Genomic DNA, 25,563 nt, shown 5'->3' with positions numbered 1-25,563 from the left:
TCATGCCTGTGGGGAGGAGTGGACAGGACAGGTGACCAAAAACTGACCAACAGGGTATTCCATCCCATCTGCCTCATGCTCAGTATAAAACCTGAGGAATCAAAACGGACAGCCACTTTTTCTTCAATGGCCAGTGTCTGAGGAAGACTCTATTTGTCTGCCTTTGATCCCAATCCCTGTGTTCCGGAATCCAGTTCCCATCTGCCACTGAGTCCAGTCTGGAACTTTCTCAATGCCTGCCTGTGACATGTTTGTCATCCTCGGAGCTTGGGATCAGTTTTGCATATATTTATATTGTTATTTTCTTATTAATATGATTATTTTTTCTTATTATTTTTAATATTTTATTAAAGCTGCTTTAGTTGGTTTTTCAGCCTGTAAGTCTCTCTCCCTTATTCTTTTTCCCTTTCGCTTCTGGGAGGGAGAGGGGATTAATAGAGAGCATCTGTCATTCATTTAGTGGCTAGCCCAGCCTAAACCTTGACACCACCTCTTTTCTCTTAACCAGTTCACAGATCTCCGAGTAGAGAAATTCTCCTGCACGGTTGTTCCAGTTCTCAAAAGTGCAATGAAACCAAAGCACATCAAGCCTACTTTGGCTATTGCTCACTGGGAAGCTAGTTTCCTTTGCTGTAATTCTACTCAATGCTGCACCAAAACTTGGTTTAGGTTTATTCAGACAGTGTATCCGCGGCGGCCAACGTATGCGATATTTCTAAGACTCTTAAAATTAATGTTTTTAAAACATGACCTTTTTGTATTTTTAGTATTTAGTGAGGATACTTTTACTTGCAGAGTTTACCCTGTCTCAGATACTAAAAACTTTAATGTAAATATCAAGCATAATCTATGCAAAATGTGTTTCTACACTTTTTACTGTACTTTCCCTGTATCTGCCCCATGTTTTTGAAGTCAGATGCTGCAACTCCCCTTATTTGCAAATCAAAGGAGTACTGATAACTGGATGCTAGTTGCACAACTGCTAGTGTTCCACTAATGAGGAGGTGAGACACAGTTCAAGAAGTCAGAATACTTTTGCAGGGCCCATTTGACACAACTGCAAGACAGCCTTGACACTGGGTACATGCAGGAACTGAAGAAGTCAGAAGCAATGGAAACTCACTGTAAAATGAGGACTAAATAGTCACTTTATTTCAGGTCTCAACTTGGTTTCTCTCCTCCCTCCATGTGTACCTATTTTCAGATTTGGCAGTGTTTTGCTTCATTTTCCTCCTATACTGCTATGAGGGATACAAAGGAAGACCTCAGTGCTGCGCCAGTATTGATTTTGATACGCTTGATATATTAAGTTTCACTCTCAATATGGAACCAACGATTTCTGAAATCATCTCGTTCCTCCTCACCTACAGCTATCCCAGAGCATTAATCTAACACGGGCAGTCAGGGAGCCTCAATATTGCAGATGGCCTGAGGTCTCTGGCCCTTAGTTAAGTCAGTGGAATCGGTCACCCCCCTTGTATAGGGCAGCTCTCTGCTGGACCAAACCCAAGAGGAGCAGCTCTCCTGCCTTTTCTGCTACATGTCTTTTCAGACTGTGGTATGAAGGAAGGAGGGATACTTTGGGGTTTGGTTTGGGACGTAGTGTTGGTGAGAAAGGAAAGGTAAGAGCATGATATGGAAGATAACCACTGATCACAGCTGCATTGGGTATCGCCTGAACTAGACCTAAGCCCAGGATCAGTGAGTAGCAGGGAGCATCCAGAATGGCACTAAATGTGTGGGGTAGTTATCTTTTTGTTGTATCCCTGTGAGGAGGAGAGGGAAGTGTATTTCCTTTGGTGCCAGTCATACTCATTTTAGCAGCTTCTTGCGCAGAAAAACATGGACCAGTTGGAGGGGACATTGAAGACAGTGATAGAAATGACTGGAAGTCTCATGCCTGAAAGGAACAGTTGAATGAGGACCGTTTTGCTCTGCAGAAGATTTATAAGAAACGTAAACGGTCGTGCGAGACCTCTGGGGACAAAATACTCTCTTTCCATAGGGCATCAGAGAGGAAGAACTGAACTTTAATTGTTGAAATTTAAGGAAAATTAAGTTAGAATATTTTTATAAATAGTACTAAGTATCTGTCAGGGGTGAGAAGTGTGTAGCTGATCCTGCCTTAGGACAGGTGGATGGACTACAGTATTCTTAAGGTCATTTACTGTCCTATTTACTCCCTTCTGTTGTTAATACTGTGCCTTCCCATCACCATTCAGACAGAAGTGATAAACACATTGCTTTCTCACAAGACTCTCTCTGGGGAATGCAGCTCATTCAGTCTCCAGCGTTTGTGGTCTTGTAATATCTAACAGAAGCCTTTCAATATGCGCATACAGTGGCCAGCTCTGCACACTGCTGTGCGTACATATGCCAGTCCAACAGAGCGCTTTGGCATGTGCTTACAGATCCTTTGGTGCATGCGTTCTGCTAGTATGCTTAAAGATAGAATCATAGAATCGTCTGGGTTAGAAGGGAACTTTAAGATCACTGAGTCCAACCATCAACCTAACACTGCCAAAACCACCACTAAACCATGTCCCTCAGCACCACGTCTACATATCTTTTAAATACCTCCAGGGACGTCAATTCCACCCCTTCCCTGCGCAGCCTGTTCCGGTGTTTGATAACCCTTTCGGTGAAGAAATTTTTCCTAATATCCAACCTAAACCTCCCCTGGCATAACTTGAGGCTGTTTCCTCTTGTGCTATCATCTGTTAGTTGGGAGAAGAGACCGACCCCCACCTGGCTACAACCTCCTTTCCGGTCGTTGTAGAGAGCGATAAGGTCTCCCCTCAGCCTCCTTTTCTCCAGCCTAAACAACCCCAGTTTGCTCAGCCACTCCTCATTAGACTTGTTCTCCAGACCCCTCACCAGCTTCGTTGCCCTTCTCTGGACATGCTCCAGCTCCTCAATGTCTTTCTTGTTGTGAGGGGCCCAAAACTGAACACAGTATTCGAGGTGGGGCCTCACCAGTGCCAAGTACAGGGGGATGATCACTTCCCTAGTGCTGCTGGCCACACTATTCCTGATACAAGCCAGGATGCTGTTCGACTTCTTGGCCGCCTGGGCACACTGCTGGCTTGTATTCAGCCGGCTGTCCACCAACACCCCCAGGTGCTTCTCCACCAGGCAGCTTTCCAGCCATTCTTCCCCAAGCCTGTAGCGTTGCATGTGGTTGTTGGGGCCCAAGTGCAGGACGCGGCACTTGGCCTTGTTGAACCTAATACCATTGGCCTCGGCCCATCGATCCAGCCTGTCCAGGTCCCTCTGTAAGGCCATGCTACCCTCAAGCAGATCGACACTCCTGCCTAACTTGGTGTTGTCTGCAAACTTACTGAGGTTGAAAGTGTGCACTTTGTTTTGCCAGTGCTCGCTTAACACCATATACAAATGCATGTCACGTCATCTGGGTACCCACTGGGAGAAACTAAGAATGCAGGTTGCAGATTTCACATCTTAGACCATGCCCGTGACTATCCTTGGCTATAAACCCTTTTTAACAAATCTCATCTTCTGAGTAGTGAGTAAGTGCCATAGGGCTTAATGATATTTAAATTGTAAAATTTTAGGAAAATTTAATAGTTTCAAGGCTTATAGTCTGTGATCATACTGTTAGTTTAAGTTTTTCTCCTCTAGAATGGTTAAATGTAATTCAGACAGAAAGGTTACAGTTCTCTTTCAATTTCTATTGCACTTAAGGGTGAAAAGGTTAAAAAAGTCAGTGGCAAGAGTGGCAGAATTGGGAAAAAACCAGAGTAAGTATTTGTTAGCAGTGAAAGAAGATTTATCTAAGAATGTGAGGCTGGCAGAAGATGAAAACTGGAGTGTGACTCAGGTGTAGCTGTTAAACCATGCATAACCTGCTCTGGGTGCTTGCTGACTGACACTGCATGTGCTGAACCATCTGCCTATATACCCTGTAGATTTCATATGCTTCATTTTTATGTAAATGTTTTAATACCACCTCTGCTGGCTCAGCTGTGCATCCCAAATGTTCATTGTTGCTTACCTCCTTAAATACGTTCATTCCTTGGATTACATGGCCATAAAGGGACTTCTTTGAATTACTAGATTTAGAAAGAGAACTGGAGGAAGAAGGCATGCGAGATGCCCATAGCCAACAGAACCTTCAGTTTGAAGGCAGGAAGAAGCTTAATTGGGGTCAATATACACCATAACAAAAATGCAGGTAAATGCTGGCATATGTATGATTGCCAGTGTGTGTATGATCTGTTGAGAGAAGATTTTAGGAGGAGAAGTATTTCATCCAGCTTCTTTCACAAGCTTATAGCGATTTACAAAAAGCCAGGGACACACCCAACATGGGCTACTGGGATAATAACACAGATGCATTTTTTTTATGGCTTCCTACCAAATTTAGAAACTCCCTTTGGAAAAACAACTCCAAATGGCTTTTGCTAATCTTCTGAACACCTGGAATAAGATCAACAAGCCAGGGAACTAGAAAAGTTACTGTGTGGTTTACCATGGCTCTTACATCACTCAAAATTAAAATTTTGAAATAAGCAGCTGAAAGAAACCTTAGAAAGTCATGGATAGCTCTGTTGGGTGTTACATTGTTTTGCACCGGTGTTGACAGTTCAGATTATAAAACACAGTGTTTCTGTTCACAGAAAGCCCACATGCTGAATACAATAACATTTTGAACATTTGTAAATCTGCACAGGAAATCTATTTTTTATATTCTACAGTTTCTGGGGGGGTCCCCCTTTTTTTACCTTCAAGGCTTTCTCAGATTGCAGCTATTTTATAGTTATGTTCAACTTCTTGGAACAGACCTGAAGATCTGATGCATCTTGTAGTGTACTTGCAACCAAACCCTCTTTCATCCTCTTACTAACGTGAATTACCTCACACACACAAACTGTCTCACAACTTGAATGGGATAATTCATGTAAGGAAGTTAAGCATAAATTATCTATCCGACGGATCAGAATTTCTCTTTGCATGATTATCAAGAGCCAGTGGGAGTTTCTCTGGGTGCAAGGAATACAGACCTGCTCCATGAAAATGGCAAGCAGTTTTGCTTAAAGTTATGATGGTGCATAAAGGCTGCAAATAATTTTGTCACTGGGAAATAAATGTCACTAAACAGACTCTGAAGAGAAAAAGCAAGATTAGTTAATGCACTAATAGGCTATTAAAAATATTTTTACAAGGGCAATTCAGTTTGGTATTTGTCAAAAATATGCTTCTTTTTTTTTTTTTTAGACAAATACTTATTAAAAGTATTAAAAACCTACCAAATGCACTCTGTATTTCAGAGTAAATGTGTCAGTGTAAAGCTTCTACCTCTTTGATTAATTTTGGGATTTGGTGTTTACTATGAAGTCTTTCTGCAGGGATGTATTCCGATACATTTAGTTAGGCTGACTTGCAGCTTAATAGCAAATTTCCCGCTGAAGCAAATAGGACTTCATGACCAGGAAAGCAGAAAGGGTGTCTGCTATGCATCTAGCATAATGAAATCTGTGATAGACCTCTTGTATTTAAGATGTTGGTCCGAACAGCATTTTCCTTCTTTCAATCAAGGCTTTGCAAGGTCTCACCTGAGCTGTGCAGGCTGAAGGGGACTTTCAGGGCACCTCTGTTTGAGGAGCGTGCTCACATCGCAGCCAGCCTAGTAAGATCATTTAAAGCTACCTGTCTAACCATAGCATAACCTCCTGGTTGCCAAACACTCCCAGGAGCAGGACAAGTACCCAGGCAATCAGCTCGTGCTGATCTCAGGTGTACGGTGGTTACATTGCGACTTCTAACAGGTCACCTAAAGCCAGTCTGGGTATGTCTGCATGAGGCTGAGCTCACGGCTGGGTGATGGTGCAGAAGTACCCTCATCTGAGAGGTGGGTTTGCTGTGGAACTGCTCTGCATCTCCAACACCAAGGACAGGAGGGAGGCTGTATCTGCCACGTCACCTAAAACTGAAGAGATGCCACTCTGCTGTTTCCATTAGCTTGTGCCTGTGTAATTTTTTGTGGACTCTCTTTCTGGTTGTACCAACCTGCCACTGAGCAATGTGACATGGCATTTTGCTCACTGGTAGCAACATGACAGTACTAACCACAGAATGGGTGTGGGTGTCTAAATCAATAGAAAAATATTAGAAGAGACAACATATCTTGATTCCAAAAGCAGAACACCTGGAATAGACTGTGATGTAATCAGTTGCTCTAAAAAAGGGCAAAGAATAGCTGCCTTCATGCCAAACCTGGAGAGGTCAATGGTTTCTGCTTCTGGGGCTTTGTGTTTCTTTCCCAGTTTTTCCCACATCTTAGAAATAATGCGTGTTCATTATAAATGAGTGTACACCAACTAGTGTAATTTGAGGGAAAGGGGAAAGCAGGCAATTGAGGAGCAACAAGTCTAGGGCTCAAGGCTCTGCAACAAAATTGGGAGTATGTCAAGGAGCCAATGCACTGCCTGGTACACTTGGGCGCTGCCAAGGACGCGGCCAGTCCTCACACTAGCTTCTTTACCTCCTGCACGCCTGCTCAGGAGAGGCTGCCCTTCCTCTGGTGGTGTGTCATCCAAAAGTGTCAAGAATTGTAGAGAAAAATCAAGAGAAGACCTTACGCTTGTCATCCCCTGTGTTAACAGACAACAGTCTTGCCTTAAGCGGGACAATTAGAATAGATGGGAACAACAAACGCTGCCACTGGTTTGAGCAATGCACCTATTCCAGCTGTAGAAACAGGCCAGTAAGTAAACCTGACAGCATCAAGCATATGGGTTTTTTGGTTTTAATTTTGTTTGGACCACATGATCCTTGAGGTCCCTTCCAACCTGGTATTCTATGATTCTATGATGATTCTATGTTATTTAATTTCATATCCTGATATCTCATGGCCTTAGCAGATTTACCACCATACCACCATAAAAATGTGGTAAGGAAAGGAAAAGAAGAAAAAAATAATGACTGAGAGTATATTGGTGTATTTAGTGTATAAAAATTCAATGTCACTGACAAAGTGAATTTATTTTTTTTGCTTCTACTGCTAAGTCAAGACCAGTCAGACAGCTTGATTTGTGGTCATATATCTGTGCACAAATAGCAACCTCCAGTGGTCATTTAGTCCAAATTGCACGTTGTGTGTGGGGTCAATATGGCCTCTCGACCTTCCTTACTTAAAAGGACCTCTGAGATTACTTTGTACGGCTTTTCAGGTTTAGTGTAAAGCCGCATACATGCTTTCATCCTCATGATTAACAGCCACTGCAGTGTAGTCTTAAAATTAACACAAAAGACTAAATTTTCCAACATAATGGCTCATTAGTAAATTTTCAGAATTTTTTGTCATTGACTGCTCAGATCTTGGCTAACAAAAGTGAGTTCCCACCTGAACCACACTAGCAGTAAAGCGAGATGATTTCCTTTTGGGAAGCAGGTATCTTCCTTTCCTGTGGACCCATTATTACATGCTTTCCTCTTTGAATTTTTGTACCATATCCATGGAAGCCCAGTGCATGTACAGGCAAAAAACTAAGATATGTCATATAATTAAGTGAAAAATATAACAAAGGATATATTTTAAAATAGATTCCACCAACAGTCCATCTTTAAGATTTTAGGCCCACAAATGCATACCTGCTATTAACTGAAAGACATTGCAGAGCAAGCTAACCAAGGACTGTTCTACCACAGTTTCAGAGCTGCACCATGACTGTGACACATTTTCATCAGACCTCACAAATTAAGCAGGTCTTGCCAAGTCTTGGACTTTACCTGAAGGACTTCATCTTTCTCTTCCCCTTTTAACCTTTTCACAGGGGAGAGCAATCTGCTAAACTTTGGACAAAGCCAAAATATATGCTCCGCTTATGGTTAATTAAGGCTTGAAATGAATAAAGTTTGGAAAATGCCCATGTCTATGCATATGTCATGTGCAATGGAAAGAGTTTATTCATTCTTATTTGCTATAGGAAAAACATAACAAAAGCGTTCATTTTACAACTAGAAGTGTGAAATTTTTATTTCTCCATAATTTTGAATTGTTTTTGTGTAGATACCAAAAATCTGCGGCTTATCTCTTCCAGCCGTTTTGGTATTTCAAAGTTCCCCACAGGGGAACTGCAATAGCCCACCACAGTTATTCTGCAAGGTAATTTTGCTTTCCACAGTGGTGGATCACTATTCAGCAAACAACTGTAACTTTCTGGCAGATATCAGCATGACTCTTTCTAGTGCTAAAGGAAAACAGAAATGAGGTGGAAGGCAAATAATAGTGCTAGACATCAGTACCAACTGCAAGGGCTCAGCGGCCGGTCGGGCTTTGATGGTGGAAGTTGCTTGATACTTTGCAGGGCATAACACAGGCATGTGGATGCTTGCAGAACTGAAATGGTAGGTCCTGTTAACTGTGTTTATATAGCCATAAGAAAAAAAATTGTGTGAAACAGAAGCGTTTCAGTTTGATTTCTAAATCTGATAAGGTCCTGGGTTTTTAAAAGGAATTGAATAATTTTATATCAACACCATTATTTTCATTAAACTTATTCAGCTAAGTTCAGTTACGCCACGTATGTCACCACCTTCATCACTGACAAGACCAAAACAGGAATATTCCAGCCTTTCATGAATTGCCCCATGCATGCCAGGAGAGCTGTTGCCTTCCTGCAGCTTCCAACACAGGCCACAGCTTGCTAAAGCCTATCAGTTTACTCTGGTTTAGCAAACCAAACGCTTTCTGAAACCCAAATTGCTTTGGAATCAATGTTTCCCACATTTCAGATATTTTAACATCCTATTTCACTTTTATTGATGTTTATATATACAAGATGTGAATGTTTTCCACCATATGAGAAGATGTCCTTAGAATAATGTGAGTGGAGACAAGAAAGAAAAAACTTGTTAATAGTAGTTTGCCATGCAAATTCAGAATGCCTGCTGTAAGAGAGTAAATGTCCAATGTAAATGTCCAATTTGCCAGTGCGTTCTATACAAGAGGACATATGAGGCATGTGAGGCATTTCTGTTTTCCATGAGTCTTCCCTTGGTGTAAAAAAAATTGAATACGGGTAAACTAGTGATGTAACAGGTCTTCAAGATATCCTGCTGTTACATATCAAGTGTTGCCTCACTTAAATATTAATAAAAAATATTGCAGTGGACCAGCCATACACTAAATAAGATATGTGCCAACTTACAATCAGACGGGACTGTAATTTTTTTGTGATAATTCTCAGGAGACATCATGACAGAAATACCCCTTTGTCATAGGAGCTTTTGCTTTCTCTTGCTCTGGCATGAACAGTAAGGATTAGCGAAAGGTGGGTACCAAGCACTGATGGGATCTGTGACAGCTGGTGAGTGGAAGAGTCAAATTTTGTCTCTAACAGCTCTCAGCCCTCCTACCTTGCCATAATGCTATTTAGATGAGGCTCCTGGGCCTTGAGATGGAGCTTCTTGCTTTAGGAAACCAAAGCAAGTGTCGCTCCCCAGCTATCCTCCATTTCTGCCTCAGGATCACTGGTAAACCCATGGTTGTGTGGTGCAGCAACTAAAGACATAGTGCAAGCTACAAACCTTTCTTGTTGAGGAAGGTGCTCTGTTGGCTAATGGGGATTTTACCATCTCCATTTTGGCTCATAATGTTCACACCTGCACTGCTGCTTCTGGTACTTGGTGTAAGCTTTTCTTTGGTACACGCTACAGTACTATTGGGGTAAATGCTACATCAACAGGGACTGCGTAAAAGTGTCATCTCCAAGGAGACAAAAACATGCAGGCTCTGAGGACACCCCTTGTCAGAGCCTGTGCTTGCTGCTGCAGTGCAGTCTGTGAGCGTGGGTTCCAGGAGCAGGACGTGGGCCACTGCCATGCCAGCCCTGTGACCTTGGGACATCTCTCCACTAGGCAGTGTCTCCCCTCCTTCCTCCTACTGGCTTCATAGCAGCCATCCTGTCCTTCCCAGCTGGCAGGTAGGGGAGGGTGTGAATCCAAGGCTCTGCTGATGTTCCTCCCATCACTATTGTATACAAGGATGGGGTCCTTCTTCCCACTCCTCTCTAAAGCAGGTGTTTAGCCTGAGGCACGCTCTGCCCTTGTGTGAGTCAACCCTCAAGCTTACCAATCCCACCACTTTCATTCTTGACTATGCCAGCAATTGCACTATATAAGCTAGCGGGCTTTTTTGGGGGTGTGACCTCCTCAGACAAATCTCTGCCTTTCCTTTATTGGGAGAGAACACGTTGCTGTCCATGACCCCCAGGTCCGAAGGCTTGGCTTGGAGCTCCAGTAGAGACGAGTGCACCGCAGGACAGTACCACGCAGTCCTATTTGATTTCCATTTTAATAACTCATGCACTGAACAATGATTTCCCAAAGCCAGCAGTGGAAAACAAAATTGAAAGCCTAAACATATGCAGATGGCATTCAGAGCCCGGGACGCTCCTGCCAATTTCTGCAACTGATGCACGCTCAAAATATTTACTTAGGAATTCTTAATTAAGTAAACCGTTCAGTAGTGGTGTAGTGTTTCAGATGAGTCGCAGTGCCACCACAAAGTATCTTGGTGGTTCCTTCTAACAAAGAATCCATTATGGGGATTTTTATCGGAGGCGGTGGGGTAAGTTTTCAGTAGAGTGCGCCGAGGTTTAAGCTGTGCCGCTCCTCTGCTGTTAATGGGGTTCGTGCGGCTAAATCCCTTCATTCCTTGCTGAAAATGAGCCCCCTGCCCAACAGCAGCTTCAGGTGAATATCAAGTGGCAGGGTTAGGGGTGAGATCATGGTGACCCTATGGGTGCCTATTCAAAGGGCTTGCAGTAAGGCTGGCTCGGCGGCTCGGGAGGAAATGTGCACTGTGCTGCTGTGCAGCCAGGAATACAGATGAGCGAGGGTGTCGGAGGAGAAAGTATAGCTCCTGAAGGCATCCTTGGCCTGCAATAAAATGTTATTTGCCCAGGGAGCAAGGATTCATAGATAAGAATTTTTAGGGCATTTTTTGTTTAATTTAAGTCAAAAGGTTAAAATCAACTTAGTTAAGTGCTTCATATCTATGAAAGGTGTTGTTGGTCTAACCTCTGTATTTTGCGTCTCCTTTTGTTGTGTTTTTGTCAGAACGGAATTTTAAACTCTTTGGACAAATCTCAGTACACACCTGTGCCTGTAGCTTGGGGACAACTCTGAAGACTGGTTAGTTACTGCTGTTTATCTATATGAAGCCTTTCTACTTCATAATTTTCTTCAGATTCTTCTTACAACATTAAAAATTAGGATTTTCTTCATGTAGCGCATGTGATTGTACAACTGTCCTTTATAAGGATTTACATTTATGTATTTTCCACTTGTGCAAAGACTCTAAGACTCTCTATAAACTACAGTTCAAGTCATAACCTTCATATGTAAAATTCATCTGAAGTTGCAAGAACATAGTAACATTTGAAATCAATGAAATTACTAATGTGCTCAAGTCAAGAAAATGCCTACATTTGCAAATATAAAATAGAAACTCAAGAAAGCAAATTATGAATAAGGAGTACATTTCTGACGAGTAATACTGCATTAAATTTTATGTTCTTAAAATTAATATGATTTTAGGCCTTAGTGTTTAATTTCTTAAGTGTTTTCAAAGACCTTTACTTTGTGACTTGCTTGGAATATATAATCCTTTTCATGGTTGTGATCTTTCAGTTTTTCCACATAACTCTGTGAAAAGGAGAGCTGTAGTTGTTTAGGTCCCAGAGAGAAGGTACAGCTATAATAAGAAATGTATTTTGAGGGAGAATTTTCATTTTTTGCAACAGTAGTCATCTGCCCTTGCGTAGTTAAACAAGCATTTTTTCAGAAAAGAAGTTGAAACTTATGTCCCACTGCCATGAACTTATGCTTCCTATGACTTCAATCATAGTTATTCTTTCAAAGAATGAAAAACTTGACATTTCAGGATTCTGATGGAGAAACCAAGCCTTCCAAAACATAGCTCCTCAGGTTTAGTTTGATGTCAGTTTGAACTGCAAGGTCCTGTCCAAGCCCAGATTTAGATCAGCATTTTTTTTTTTCTTTGGATGCAACTGTTTTTGTAACTACTGCTCCATTTCAGTGCTGGTGTTCCCTTGGATTAATGAGTAAGGGATGAAGAAAGGTGAAGACTCTTCATGTCAGCCACTACCATTAACTGCTTCAAAAATGTGACAGTATTCTACTAACGCTGTTTAGTTGATAACCCGTGTGGATGATGTTTAATTGGATAACCCATGTGGATGACCCAACATATAACTCCGAAGTGTGCATGGGCTGTGGCGGTGCGGGATGGTTACAATTACTGTAAACTGCACCAGAAATCCTAACAAAACACTGCACTCAGGATTTCCTTCTGATAAGACTCAAGGGCATTTGCACCGCAGAGAAAGATTAGATGGGAGAAGATGCCAAAATGTGGCATGGGGGTATCTGCTTTTTGACAGTTATGAAGCAAAACATTCTCCTTCTACCTGCCAAGGGGCAGGAGCATGGCACAACTCTCCTGAATATGTGATGGATGCACAAACTGAGGGACGCCGCAAGAAATAGCGGAGGGAAAGCTTGAAATGCTGTTGGGTGCATTTCTCTAATATAAATAAAGTTTTCCAAAACCTCGGTTTCATGATTCAGCATTTCTTTTGGCACTGAAATTATAGTAACAATTTAAAAGTAGGCTAAACAAGTCTGAGGGAATATGCTGGTGAGTTCAGACCAGAGAGGGGGAAGTCCCTGGAAGTAATAATAAAAAAACTAAGACCCCCGCCACGGCCAATAATTGCATTTTAATTATTTTAATGAGGAATGTCTTAAAGCACTTTACAAACACATAATAGTTATCGTATCCTCACAATACCTTCTGAGGCAGATATGATCACACTTCTTTTCTGGATGAACAAACTGACCCACTGTATTAAAATACTTTGACCAAGGGCTTCTCTAAAAACAATGGGAGACCAAAGAATACACTCTTTAACCTAATTGTGAGACAGTAGCAATGTGTATGGAGGAAGGAACTAAACTGAAAATTATATGTGGGGTAGATACTGTAGTAGATACTCTTTCTTGCTTTCCTTTGTTTTAAAAGTCATAAGTTTTTGCTGCTCGACTTGAGATAATAGTTTAAACTGTGGGGGCTCAGAATTTTTAAACAAACTCTGTCAGAAAGTTATCTTATAGCTTTTATCAGTATTTTTATTTTTAAAAAAATATTTATGTCATATACAAATAATTTTTATATATAATTTTTTTCAATAAGTTGGTTGCGTGGCCTCAGTAAATCAATGACCATTAGTCAGCCAGGGGACCAGAACAGCATGTCTTGTGCATGTGTGTTGAGCATCAACTTAAATTTTAAATGTTTGTGCGTGTCTGTTTCTTAGGAACCAACCCCAGATTCCTTCAGGATTAGGTTTTCCTAGAAGGGTCAGTGTCTGAAGCAGCTCCTGCTTCAAGGGAAATGGCTTACTGAATGGGGAGGTCTTGCAGGACACTTGGGCACCTGCTTTGTCCCAGAGAACCAGGCAAAGCCAGGTGGAGGGGATGGGGTAAGGATGCGGCAAGGATGGGGCACAGCCTGAGAGGCACCCAGAGAACCGCTGCGTGTGCTGAGCCGGGGAGGTGTTGCTGCCAGGGAGCCCTGGCTGCTGCTCTGCTCTGAAGAACTGCTGTAGAAATTCACCCTTCTTCAGCTGACCCGCCAGCTGGTCCTGGCATTTTAGAGTCATCAAAGAGTTTCTGAATACAACACATCAGCTATAAAGGAAAAATACTTTTCTTTGCATTTTACCGCAACATTTTCAGAATGTACACCCTTCTTGATGTGGAAAGTCGCTGAAGTCAGAGACATAAAAGCTCCATGAGCTATGAAAGAAAACACTTCTACTTTTCAGTATTGAGAAGTGCCTGATTTTTAAAAAGATAAATATTGATACTGTCCGCTGTGATTTTCTTTAACTTTTGAAGCCATAAGTTAATACATAAAGTGCCATTGTAAAGGTCAGAGAATCTTATTATCACTACATCAAACTCATAATGGTTTTTTTTAAGATTATCATCTCTTTGAAAGTTCTGATTTAAAGGCATCATAATTTCAGTATTTTATTCGTTTTTTTAAGTAGAAGTGGGCCAGAAACAAAACCTTAGCTCAAAACCTGCATGAATCTTGGGGTCTCACTGCTTCCAATTGATGCTCCAGCTTTGTTGGTTAGTACCCAGAGGAACATGAATTAAAGCTACAGATCTGAGCACCCCTGCTCCAAACACTGTGAGTAGTCAGAGCTGCAACTACATTTTGTTCTTATTTTTCTGTAATAGGTAGCACCACATGGCATACATGCTCTGTGTTTGCAATACCTTGTCTCTGTATCTATAAAAAACCCCCAAGGCATAAATAAAAAAACACAATTGGTGAATTTCTCATGGATTGTTAACTATGAAAAAGATGCACAAATACCTATTAAAGGCAGAGTGAATCATCATGGAATTTCCATTCCGCAGTAAAAGTGGTATTTCATTTTGGCCATGAAAGAGGTCTCCATTTCACCCTTTTTGCTCTGGCTTTACTGTAGTTTATTGAAACAGCAAAATGAAACACTCTGATTTTGTTGAAATGCAACATTTATGTAGTTTTGCAGTTACCTTTGAGACCAAGTTGATAAATTTGTATAAAATTCTTCTATTTTGTTTAGTCAGCATTTTCCAAAACCAGCATTTCCAGTGGGAAATTTTTAATGTTAAGAAGAAAGGCTCAAGTCAGTGTTCAAGATGGAGAGTAAGGTAACAGGGAAGTTAGTCTAGATGCTGTTATTAACCTATTTATGTATGGTGACTTCTGCTACTGTGAAACTTCACTTAAACCCAAGGTGCTGCAGCATGATCTGGGAAATCATCTTTACGTTACAGAGACAGTCAACAACAGCATGTGATGGGAAAATTAAATTACCTGTATGATCCAATACCAGGCTGGGACAAGCTAACAAGGGGAGAGGGTTTGCGGAGAAGTTTCCTTGCAGCTGCTGAGAAGCAGAGACACTCTTGGCACCCTGGTTTGCTGGCCGAGGAGCAGAACAGCCAGCTGGGCAGCACGGCAGGGGCTTTTCCAGGCTATGGTTGCATAGCTGTCTCAGGGTCCATCACACCATGCTGAGCAAGTCCTGTTTTGCTAATGTAGCTATACTGCTCTTTTTGCTCCCACGGGCTTGTCCAGAGCCAGTTGAAGCATCCCTCATGGGCCTGGCTGGTACTTGGTAAATGCGACATAAGGCATCACTGAACATGTACCCATGTTGTCCTATTTTTTCAAAAAATTACCATTTAAAATGTACCCTGTAAAGATGTTGAAAAACAAGCCTGTAAAGATGTTGAAAAGTGAGCTGAAAAATGAAAAATAAACGCACTAAAGTGAAAACATATGGCAGGTGCAAGTTATGTGCAAACTGTGTAATGAATTTTGAAAATATACTTGAAGAAAGAGAACTACAAATGTTTCTAGTCTGGATGGCACATATTAAGGATAACTCCCATGTGCTCCATGATATTTGCCAGATCTAAAAGCACAGTTATGCTGGTGAACTTTCATTAATCACTCAATACCCTGAGTGTAATAATGGGCAAGAAGGTTGGTAGGATCAAGTAATTCTCTAAATTGTGCTTAACAGCTTCAAATGAGGGATGGATGAACTGGCTGCAGTAACTAAAATGCTGAGCCTGACTCCATGTAAGCGATTCAAAGTAGACACGAGTTTCAGAGACTCGCGGACAATGAGTTATCGCTACTTTTTGCTTTTAAATATGTCTTGCTTTCCACATCTCATCAGCTGATGGCTCTGTGTAGAACTGGAAGTAAAAGTGCCAAAATTCCATTTCTTTGTTGTTTCTGGCACAAATCAGATCAGGAATTACTGCAAGATTTCAACCCTCTTTTGCCAGACCAGAGAGGTTGGGATAAGTTGGCATAATTATAGGAACCCAACTTCCAACCCTTCCCCTTTTGCCCAGTGCCTTGCCTGTCACATGGCAGCACAGGGCAAAAGCAATCAATGCCCTTGATTTGGTTATAACATGTCTTTCTGCTTTTTTTCCTTCAGAGCTTTGTCATCCGTGGTGGCTTTAGGAGCTAATATCATCTGCAACAAAATCCCAGGCCTGGCCCCTCGGCAGCGAGCGATCTGCCAGAGCCGCCCTGATGCCATCATTGTGATCGGGGAAGGGGCTCAAATGGGAATCAATGAGTGCCAGTACCAGTTTCGGTATGGGAGGTGGAACTGCTCCGCACTGGGAGAGAAAACAGTCTTTGGACAAGAGCTTCGAGTAGGTAAGGGTGTCTCTAATATGGCGCTGAAATGATACGGTGGGGCTGGTTTTCTTTTAGCTCTCTGACTGCAGTCGTGCAAAGATTTATAACCCTGTGGTATTTGCCTACTGGAGTTCAACAGTGGTGCTCCCAGAACAACTGTGGTCTGCGTGTTTTCACTCATTGAAAAGTAACTGGCAAGAGACAGGAGAGCCATAGTGATCTCTAGATGAAGTCATTCATATCTGTGCAACTTCATACTCAGCAATGACCCAAATGCCTGCACAGGCATCCAAGGATGCAGTCATTACACCCCATGGAAAAATATTTCCAATTGTCATCCTGTTAGAAGTTGCCATGATAACTGTGGTGCATATTATGGCCAATCAAAAGGGAACTAAAATCAGCTCCAAAAAATCCCTCTGCAGACTTCCAAAAGCTTAAGTAATGGGAGAGTCTCAATTAACTGATGGAAGTATAGTGCATATGACACTGGGCTTCCAATATACAGCAGTGATACATATCCATTTTAGCGTTGCTATCATACTGTAAAGAAAATACTGCAAGTGATTTGAGGCAGGAAACCTATTCAAAGAAAATAATACAGGACCTTGGCCTGACAAAGGGTTAGCTGGCAAAAGTTAAATTGATCACTTTCCATTTATCCTATGTCTGATATTATTTCACAGGGGAGATTATGCAAATTTTTTCCAGCACTGAGATCATTATTTTCCCCATCACCCAGCTGAGTATCCTCAGCCTATTCTTGACCTTTTCTTTCTCCACCAAGGGCTGCCCACTTACCATCCTCCATACTATCTGCTGCTAAGTGTTGGGATAACATTTTGTAGTGTGTGGCTCTCACAAGGGCACTCAGAGTGACACTGTCCAGCTTCCCAGTGGGGTTGTAGCCTGTTCTTCTTGTGTCTGATTCTTCTTTGGATGACACCTCTTTCTTGAATTCAACGGTTCGGGTGAGTCTTGTACCTCCAACACAACTGAATGTGGTCAGACAAGGATCTTATTAAAACTATGTGAAAAAAGGCATAACATTTCATCTCTTCTCTGCAAAGAGGAAACAACTTACATGGTGCTTTACTTGTTACTGGAGATCAAGGATTTGGTTTTTTTTCCAACACCATTTGGAAATGAATGCCAAAACCTGAGATACGCTTAAGTCAATGATGGAACTGAGTATTTTTTCAAAGAACATGCAAGTCTGAGAGTCTGGCTTAGGTCTGGGATTTTTAAGGGCACAGGTGGCCCAGCTGTAAAATGTTGTAATTGAAGATACCCATTGGCATTAGGGGAATGAATATGCACCCACAGAGAATCTGTCATATTCTGTGAACATGATTCCACACCAAATCACAGAAGTGGAGAGGGCTAAAACTAAAAATAAAAACACCCAGTAAACCAAATCAATGGCAAAAGAAAAGTCTGAACTCTTTGAACTTCAGAAAAAAGTTTGGTAGAGTTTGGTTTTCATGTTGAAAAGCTGGTGTTGAGGAATTTGCTCATCAGTGTCTCTTCCCACATTTGTCCTAAGATATTTCTAATTCTGTTTAGATAATACTTCTCACCTAACTTTTGTTTCTTAAAAAGAGTGTAAGTGGAAGGCATTAAACATTCTTGAGACACCATATGCAGGAAATAACCTAACATTTGGCTTTTTACCTTCAACTTTAAATGAATCAGCAAAACATCTAGTCACTTGTCTCAACTATTAGAGTCACGGGTCTGGTCCTCCTTGGTTGGTCTTGTGCTTGTTTGTCTTAAGTTGATGTCCAAAATGATGTTGCTGCCAGAACGTATACAGCTGCCAAGCATGCCACCACTGTATTTCTTCATGCTATGTTGTCTTGATCTGCCAAAGCCTGCAGGCATGCTCTGACCCTTAGACAAGTAAGTCCTCTTCTGAGAGATCACTTATGTCCTTGAAGAGGGACACTCTGGAAGGTACCTGTCAGTGTCATCACTAAGCTTCCTGGTGAAAAGGCTTTCACTACTTCTGCTCGTCTCCTCAAGTTGAGAATCTTGTGGCACCTCGTCAGCTTTGTCCTTGTACTCATGAGTAATAGTCCTCTTCACCAGAGAAACTGCTTTCATTCTCAGAAACCTGTGAGTAAGCACAGTCCAAATGCCTAAAGAGGACTACAAGTCATGCCTGTGCTTTCATTCTGAATGTTTCTATACAAAATAAGAGCTACAGGGAACAAAAATTGTTTGCTATCAGGATAGACCAGCTGTCAGGTTGGTCAGACTATACAAAGTTTAAAAAATCCAGGGTTTTCTTGAGCCACTGTTCAGGCCTTTTTTGCCAAAATGTTCACCAGATTCTTGACCTCTTCACCGAACCTGGGTGGTTTCTTGCAACTCTGAAATGACTGATGTGGAATTTGGTGGGTTCTTTTATGGCTTAACCCAAACACAGACGAAACTTGGCAGTTGCAGCTGAGTTCTGCTTTGACATTTGTTGGGTGTGAAACCACACAAACTTTAACGGATAGAGAAGGTTTACATGACTCCTTTCCAGCTCAGCCAGATGAGTTCCATGCAGGTCTATAAAGGATCCCATAATCCACGTCTTTATTTGTTTTATTAGTGGAGTAGCACCCAGAGATGATGTGGTCAGTATCTAGGAAAAGACCAGGGTTTAGGAAGTGGTGTTATTACACTAGTGAGGGGGGAAAAAAGTCAAAAGAGGACAAAACCTGAAAAAGAAAACCACTTAAAGGTACAAAACATTTGTAAGCATAAATATTCACATTAGTAACAAAACACATCCCTGTCTGACACATACAGAAATGCTAAACCAGACATTTGGTTCTGCCTGAACAAACTGAAGGAAGAATTAAGACTAAAAAAAGCAGACATGTTTTTCACTTCACCTCAGAGGAAAACTCATCTAGCTTCTTCCCAGAACCGCTTAGGGAGATAAACAATCATGGCAATTTATTCAGGTCATAGGGTGGAGAGGGTGAGTAAGCTATGATAGCATGATATTAATTGCTCTCTACCTGTATGGAAAGAGAGGGCCTACTCTTTAGCTGCTGGGCCAAGGCTCTACTGCTAGCACTGACAAGTGGAGATTTATGGTTATTCTAACTTGTATCCTGATGCAACACTCCCCTCCTCCCCATTTAAAGCAAACCCCCAGACTCAACCAACATGAGATTTCTTCAACAGCTGTGCATCTGTGGCCAACACTACCTCCTGGGTGCCATTATGCTCCAACTATGCATGTCTTCCAGCTGCAAGCAAGCAGCAGCCAGAAGGCATGACACAGGAGCAAATGTCCACCCTGGTGACTTTTGGAGATCTACTCTGCCAGGGGAATTGCCAGTAAGTTAGCTAAGCTGGATCTGTGCTGAGCTATTTTTTCAAAGAGGTATTTCATTGATTGAGGACTGTACTACCTATATAATACATGGAAGTCTGTATTGAAAACAATTGAAATAGCTCAGAGGACAGAATAAAAATTGTAGAAATTACTTTAGGCATGGGGCATTCATGTTGGTGTGAAAGATTTATAGCAGCCAGAGATAAGAAGCAATGGAGAGAACAAAGGATGTAGCATGGAATGAATTAGCCAAGCATTATGTATAGCTTTTTTTTGGTGTATTTATAGCTGGGAACTTTTCCATAGTCATGCCAACCCCAAAGAAAAGTCACTGCTACACTCATTTTACTCCTTCTGTCCCTGTACATACTTGTATTTTTCACCTTGCTGCACCCATCCCTAGTTTTCATGCTAGCTTCTCACATAAAGTCATCTTTTGCACTCTCCACTCATTCCTCTTGCTGTAAGCCTTTTTTGTTAACAAATTAGCTCCTTAAAGATTACCTGTGTAACAAATAGATTCACAAATTAATTGGTTAATGATATATCAATTGTTACTATGGATAACCATCGATGAAAGATAATTGTCCTTCTAATTTTTTGAAGGCGAGGACCCTGATCTGGAAGAGTATAGCCTATCAGGTTATTGACGCAAAAGAGCTCCATCACTAAGGATTGGTCTCTATTCCCCTGAATGATGGTTGGAGCAATCTATCATGTTGGTAACTCTAAAAGTTGCAGATCATTAGAAACAGTTGAAAGCAAGTAACTCCGAGCAAAATGTAAGCAGTACAGCCTGTGAAGTATGGAGTCACAGTCAATAATGGAAGCAAAACCTACTGTCATTCTTTGAAAGTGGATTATTCTGGGTAATTATTTGTGCATTGACCATTCCTGCCGGAATTCTCCAGATTGAAGTGCTTATAAACAGACCACCCTGCACTTATAAACAGTGCTAAATTCAGGGCAAAAATGAGGCATTTTGAAAAATATAGCTGTGAAGATATCAAAAGTAATTTGTAGATGTCTCCTTTGTCAGAATCATGATGTCAAAAATGATCATGATTTAGTAGTATTCATTTGGCTGGGTCATTGATACAATAATTTGGGAAATCATTGAACTGGACACCTGACAGGGAAGAATCAACAAATAGGCAAGACCCAAGGGAGTTCTGAAGTTTTTTTAAAAAATCTCTGACCTTTTGTATTGATCTGTAGATTTCTGGCATGTTGAAAGAAAGCATCTGAAGTGAGGTTAAAGTCCTCTTTACCGCAGGAGGTTTAGGAGAACAACATCTTAAGAAGTTTCCTGTTGCCCCTCATTCACTGTACTTTTGGTCCACTCTCCAGGCAGAAAATGGGAGGAATGGGAGAGAAACTACAGTTCTAAAGACTAATCAAATCTATGCATGAATTTTATTAACACACCAGTGAAGAAGACTTTACAATTTATTTTGAGAAACAGTCAGAAAATAAAGTTGAACGTCACTGTTATATACAAGCACGCACTCGTATACATGCACACATAAACTGCTTAAGAAGACAGCATAATTTCAAACAGAAGATTAAGAAAGGGAGGAGACCATCTTCTGAAGGAAAGATACTTATGAAAAAAGTTATTCTTTCTCTATTCACACTGGAAACAGGTAACTAAGTCCACATTGGATCCCAGTGTTTTAGCTGCAGGCCTGAAAGAACGTGGGAATCGGGCACAAAAGATCTGTAAGTGATGGCGTCATGGAGAAATGGTTGGCATCTTATCATACATGCTGAGGGGGTGTCAGTCAGTAAATTATTCTTGGTTCAGGCCATATATAGGCTTAATTAAATTTGAATTCAGACTCACATATGAATCCAGTAATTTTTATTCTGGGCTATGATGGTGGTTTAACCGAGATGCCAAATGTTCATAAACGCTTGCTACCAAAAATGGGAGGAGTAGAGAGGCTCATTATTCTCCAAAAATGGAAATTTGCATCCAAGAAGATACATTAATCTAGCACAGTAGTGTCTAGTACGGTATGAGTTGGCCAACTTGGAAAGCCTGACTTTCAGTACAAGCAGAAAACTTCCAATACATGAAGACAGGCGGCATTCTTAGGAATGCTTTGCAACCATACTTGTGCTTTAATGCTATCAGCAAATCAATAAAGGGAACCATAAATGAATCCAGATAGTTCGCCTAAAGTAAGTACATTTCTATCTCACTTTTTGCCTTTCTTTTCTCCTGCCATTTCTTTCTCTGTTACTTTATGTTCTCATTTTCCAATTTTTAATCAATTTATGTTGTTAGTTATATATTTATTAATGCTTAGTAATATTCACATATCAGGTTGACTGTATGTTTATTATTCTAACATCTGTGTATTTATTATGGGAAAATCTATCTTTACGGACTTGCGTTATATCCAATAAAAACAATATGGGGGAAAGAAAGGAATCGTACAGCTGGAAACAATTTGGAGGGGGAAAATGAGTTGAAATTTGATTATTTTAAATATGATACAGAGCAGAGTAGACACTTCACCGACGGAAAGGCAGTAATTATCTTTGTCATAGCAGTAGGTGCTATGATTGGTTTAGGCATTTGTCAGTTATTGTGAACCTCAATTGCACAGTGGCTTTTGGACCTGATGTCGAAAAATTTCTGGATTTTGTTGTTGTCATATGGCATGGTCCCAGACAAGAACATCCTTTGAGTGTTCAAACAACCGATTAGAAAGAAACTTGTTTCAGTAATTTGAACTGGATGTCTGTGTTGGTGCTAGGATATGGTAAAAAAGCATCCCAGTGTGAGAGGTGGCTTCTCATGGGTTGTCATCAGCTTTCAACTCCTGGTACGGCAGGCTGCCCGGGATGCCAGGAGAGAGGTGCACAGGATGCATTCAGTCAGCTGAAATCTGTACTAGGACTGTGTGTGACTTACAGAAGAACACACAGGAGTGATACAGACTGGGTCTTTATTACTCACATGGAGGAGCAGAAGTGACTGTGATGTCCATTTCACAAAATGTCATGTGGAGCCGTTGCATTTGCAAGTGTGATTTAGTAAAACTAGTAGATGCTGTAAATACCATGGCAAATTTAATGACCTGTGGCTTATGCAAGGACAGTTTTTAATAGAAGCACAGTGGTGTATAACAAGATGTATAATTCTTGTTTTTTTAGAGAGAGAATTTTCTCGTTATTAGGCTGAATTAAAAAAAACCCACAAAACAACACAACAAGACGCATAGTGAACCACCACCCGTACCATCCGGCTAACTGACAGGCAGGCAGAGGCAGCTGGTAAAGAGAAAAAAATAACCCATATCTGAGGACATCCTCAGTGTGCTCATTTTGCAGAAAAGATTTATCAAACTGCAAATACTTATTGCAAAGCCTTCTCTTAAAATGTCTCTAACAGCGCATTTCTTTTCACAACTGACATGTTGTTGCTGGAAGGAGAAACAAAAATATCCTTAACCTTAAGGATATCCAGTATATTTGTTCTAGCTTCTTAAATATATATTATTGCAGAAAGATTATGTCAGTGACTATCCCGCAAATTGCCTTACAAAGGCAGAAAGGCCATGCTGGAACAAAGCTGTGCTATTCCACCTAAAGACCCTCTCGCTTCTTTTAGTTGCCCTGTAGACAGTAAGGTAAGTACTATCAGGTATGCAAGCTGCCTTACAAGGACAGTTTTTCCAGTGCAATTCATTTTGATGGAAAGTTAAACAGTGGGAAAAAACGTTGTGATAATCTAGTTACAAAGTAAAGTAAGTGAGAGTGCTATTCTAGTTTGCCTTATCATCTTTGGAGGAAATTAAAGAATTGATTCAAACGGTTCATACTTTCTGGCTGTAGAAGGGTGGATAAGCTTTTTACTATCACAAGTAGCAAAGCAAGACAGTAACCCAAACCAGAATAAGAAAATAAACCTCCCAGCTGGCAGCAGCTGAGGTTGGGAAGGATTGGTAAAAAAGTTATGAAACAACTACTGTGCTAAGAATTTATATTATTTTAACCGAGGAGAAAGACTATTGCGAGAGTGATAGGTTCAGGCTCTTCTTCACTTTAGTAGTTTTCTCTCACTTGAAGGTTTTTAGAAAAATAAAAGTATCTTTCTATTCTAAGGAAGTACTGCCGTATTAAAGAAACATCCCATTTTGAGAGCATGGAGGATTTCCAGCTTAGTGAATCAAGTCAAAATTTTCTGTGTGATAATTTCTCTGTGCTTTAAAAATTTCTTTAGCTGCAAGAGCCTCATAATGATCTGGTGAGGCTTAATTAATGTTTTCAAATTGTACTGCAAATCATAGATGAAAAGATAAACATGAATGGACGGTACCATTTGTAAATTATGAGTTGACTGTAACAAATTTTGTTAGACTGCTTTGCTACATTAATTTTATCATCTCTATTTCTTTCTTTGTCTCTCTATGAAAGAAATGTCTAGCATATATAATCATTTCAAACCACAAATAGACAATTTTTTTGGAACCCCCAATTGTATTCTCTACTCCCTACTCTTCTTGTAAGGTACTACTGTCTAGTTCAAGCGTAGCTCAATTGTGGTTTGGTTTTTTTTTTTTTCATCTGTCAAGGGTCACGAGTTTGAAGAAAAGTATAGTTTTCTTAAATCCAAAAAGTATTGTTGCCATTTAAATATTTACCTCTTTGGCAGTACACTTGCTTCAAAAGGCAGGCATTCTTATTCTAAACATAGCATTAATATGTTAATACAATTACTTCATGAACTCTGTGTGTCTTGCAGCTGGACCAGAAATGGTAGATGTTGCCCTGAATGAAATCTGGAATTTCCACCCTGAGGGAAGTGCTAACTTTTTAAACTTCTGTTTCATTCAATTTTTTACATATAAAAATGAAGATTTTCTTGGACAGATGTTTTTTCTGTAGACATTTTCAAACTAAAATACACTGATACACCTGACCCTGAACAACTCCATTTTGGTTTGTTGGTGCACTTAATTTTAAATTAGTTAAGTGCATTGATGTAAATTGGTGCAGGGAACTATAACTGTGGAGACTCAAGTCTCTGTATCTCATGAGCAGACTCTTGCCTGCTTCTGTAGGTATTCTAAGCTGTATGGTTCCATAACACATCACACAGCTTGATTGGACACATCATGTAGCATGACACACTACCTTCCCATGACTTTACACCTCAGGTTAAAAAAAGGCCATTATGCTCTCAAAAAACAACAGACTGACACGGGGATGCAGTTTAATACTTTGTTTCAATTGTTCAAAACTAAATGGGTCTGTTTTTTATTAAATGAAATAGCTCCATTTAAATGGAGTATAGAAAATTTTTTTTGGAAAGGGGCGCCTGTTTTTTGGCATTATGCGATCGTCCCAATAAATATGTAATTAGCTGTAGTGGAAAAGGGTACCAATATGTATAATGCAGCTTTACAGGCAGCGTCTGTAATGACCTTTAACTCTGATCATCTCCTGCTCAGCATTGGCCGGAACAAAAATTCTCCTTTTCTCTTGCTTTTAACTCTGTATTGAGCTACACAAGATGTAATTTTCCATGTTACGTTGCTTGTCTGCCTTGGGATGAGGGAGTCAGAGGTCCTGTGGAAAAGATAATATGCCAATTCTAGGCTATTATTTAATTGAATACTGTACCATAATTTGAACACAACAGGGCTAACTTTGCAAAGCAACATTAAATTTAGCAGGTCCTTACTTCCAAGTGCCTCACTTAGTATGTTAATGTTCGTTTAATGTAATTTTTTTTCCTGTCACTTTGGAATAAAATTGCTGGCTACAAATGATCCGTAGCATGCTGACTCAATTAGTTACTTCCAGTGTCCCACTCCTGTTGGTCAATGACTTACAATGTAATCCACGCTTAAAACAGGAAGACAAATAACATTTAAAGTTAAATAACATGGTGCTGGTCCTAATCCAAAATGACAGGGGCCAA

At 40.6% G+C, this 25,563-nt stretch overlaps 1 protein-coding gene across 2 annotated transcripts in view; it reads left to right on the top strand.

The window, feature by feature from the left end:
* The window catches only part of WNT7B (wingless-type MMTV integration site family, member 7B), a 96,889-nt gene that overhangs the window by 39,878 nt on the left and 31,448 nt on the right, over nucleotides 1-25,563 (top strand). For both annotated transcript variants that reach the window (XM_009879722.1, XM_009879721.1), the window contains exon 2: nucleotides 16,074-16,300. In XM_009879722.1, the coding sequence (XP_009878024.1) occupies nucleotides 16,074-16,300 (227 nt within the window). The remainder of the gene's footprint in view (nucleotides 1-16,073; nucleotides 16,301-25,563) is intronic.

The sequence above is a fragment of the Charadrius vociferus genome, unplaced genomic scaffold, assembly GCF_000708025.1.
Source record: "Charadrius vociferus isolate BGI_N301 unplaced genomic scaffold, ASM70802v2 scaffold90, whole genome shotgun sequence".
NCBI lineage: Eukaryota > Metazoa > Chordata > Aves > Charadriiformes > Charadriidae > Charadrius > Charadrius vociferus.
The sequence above is the reverse complement of the archived record's forward strand: the minus strand, read 5'-3'. Positions and strand labels throughout refer to the sequence as shown.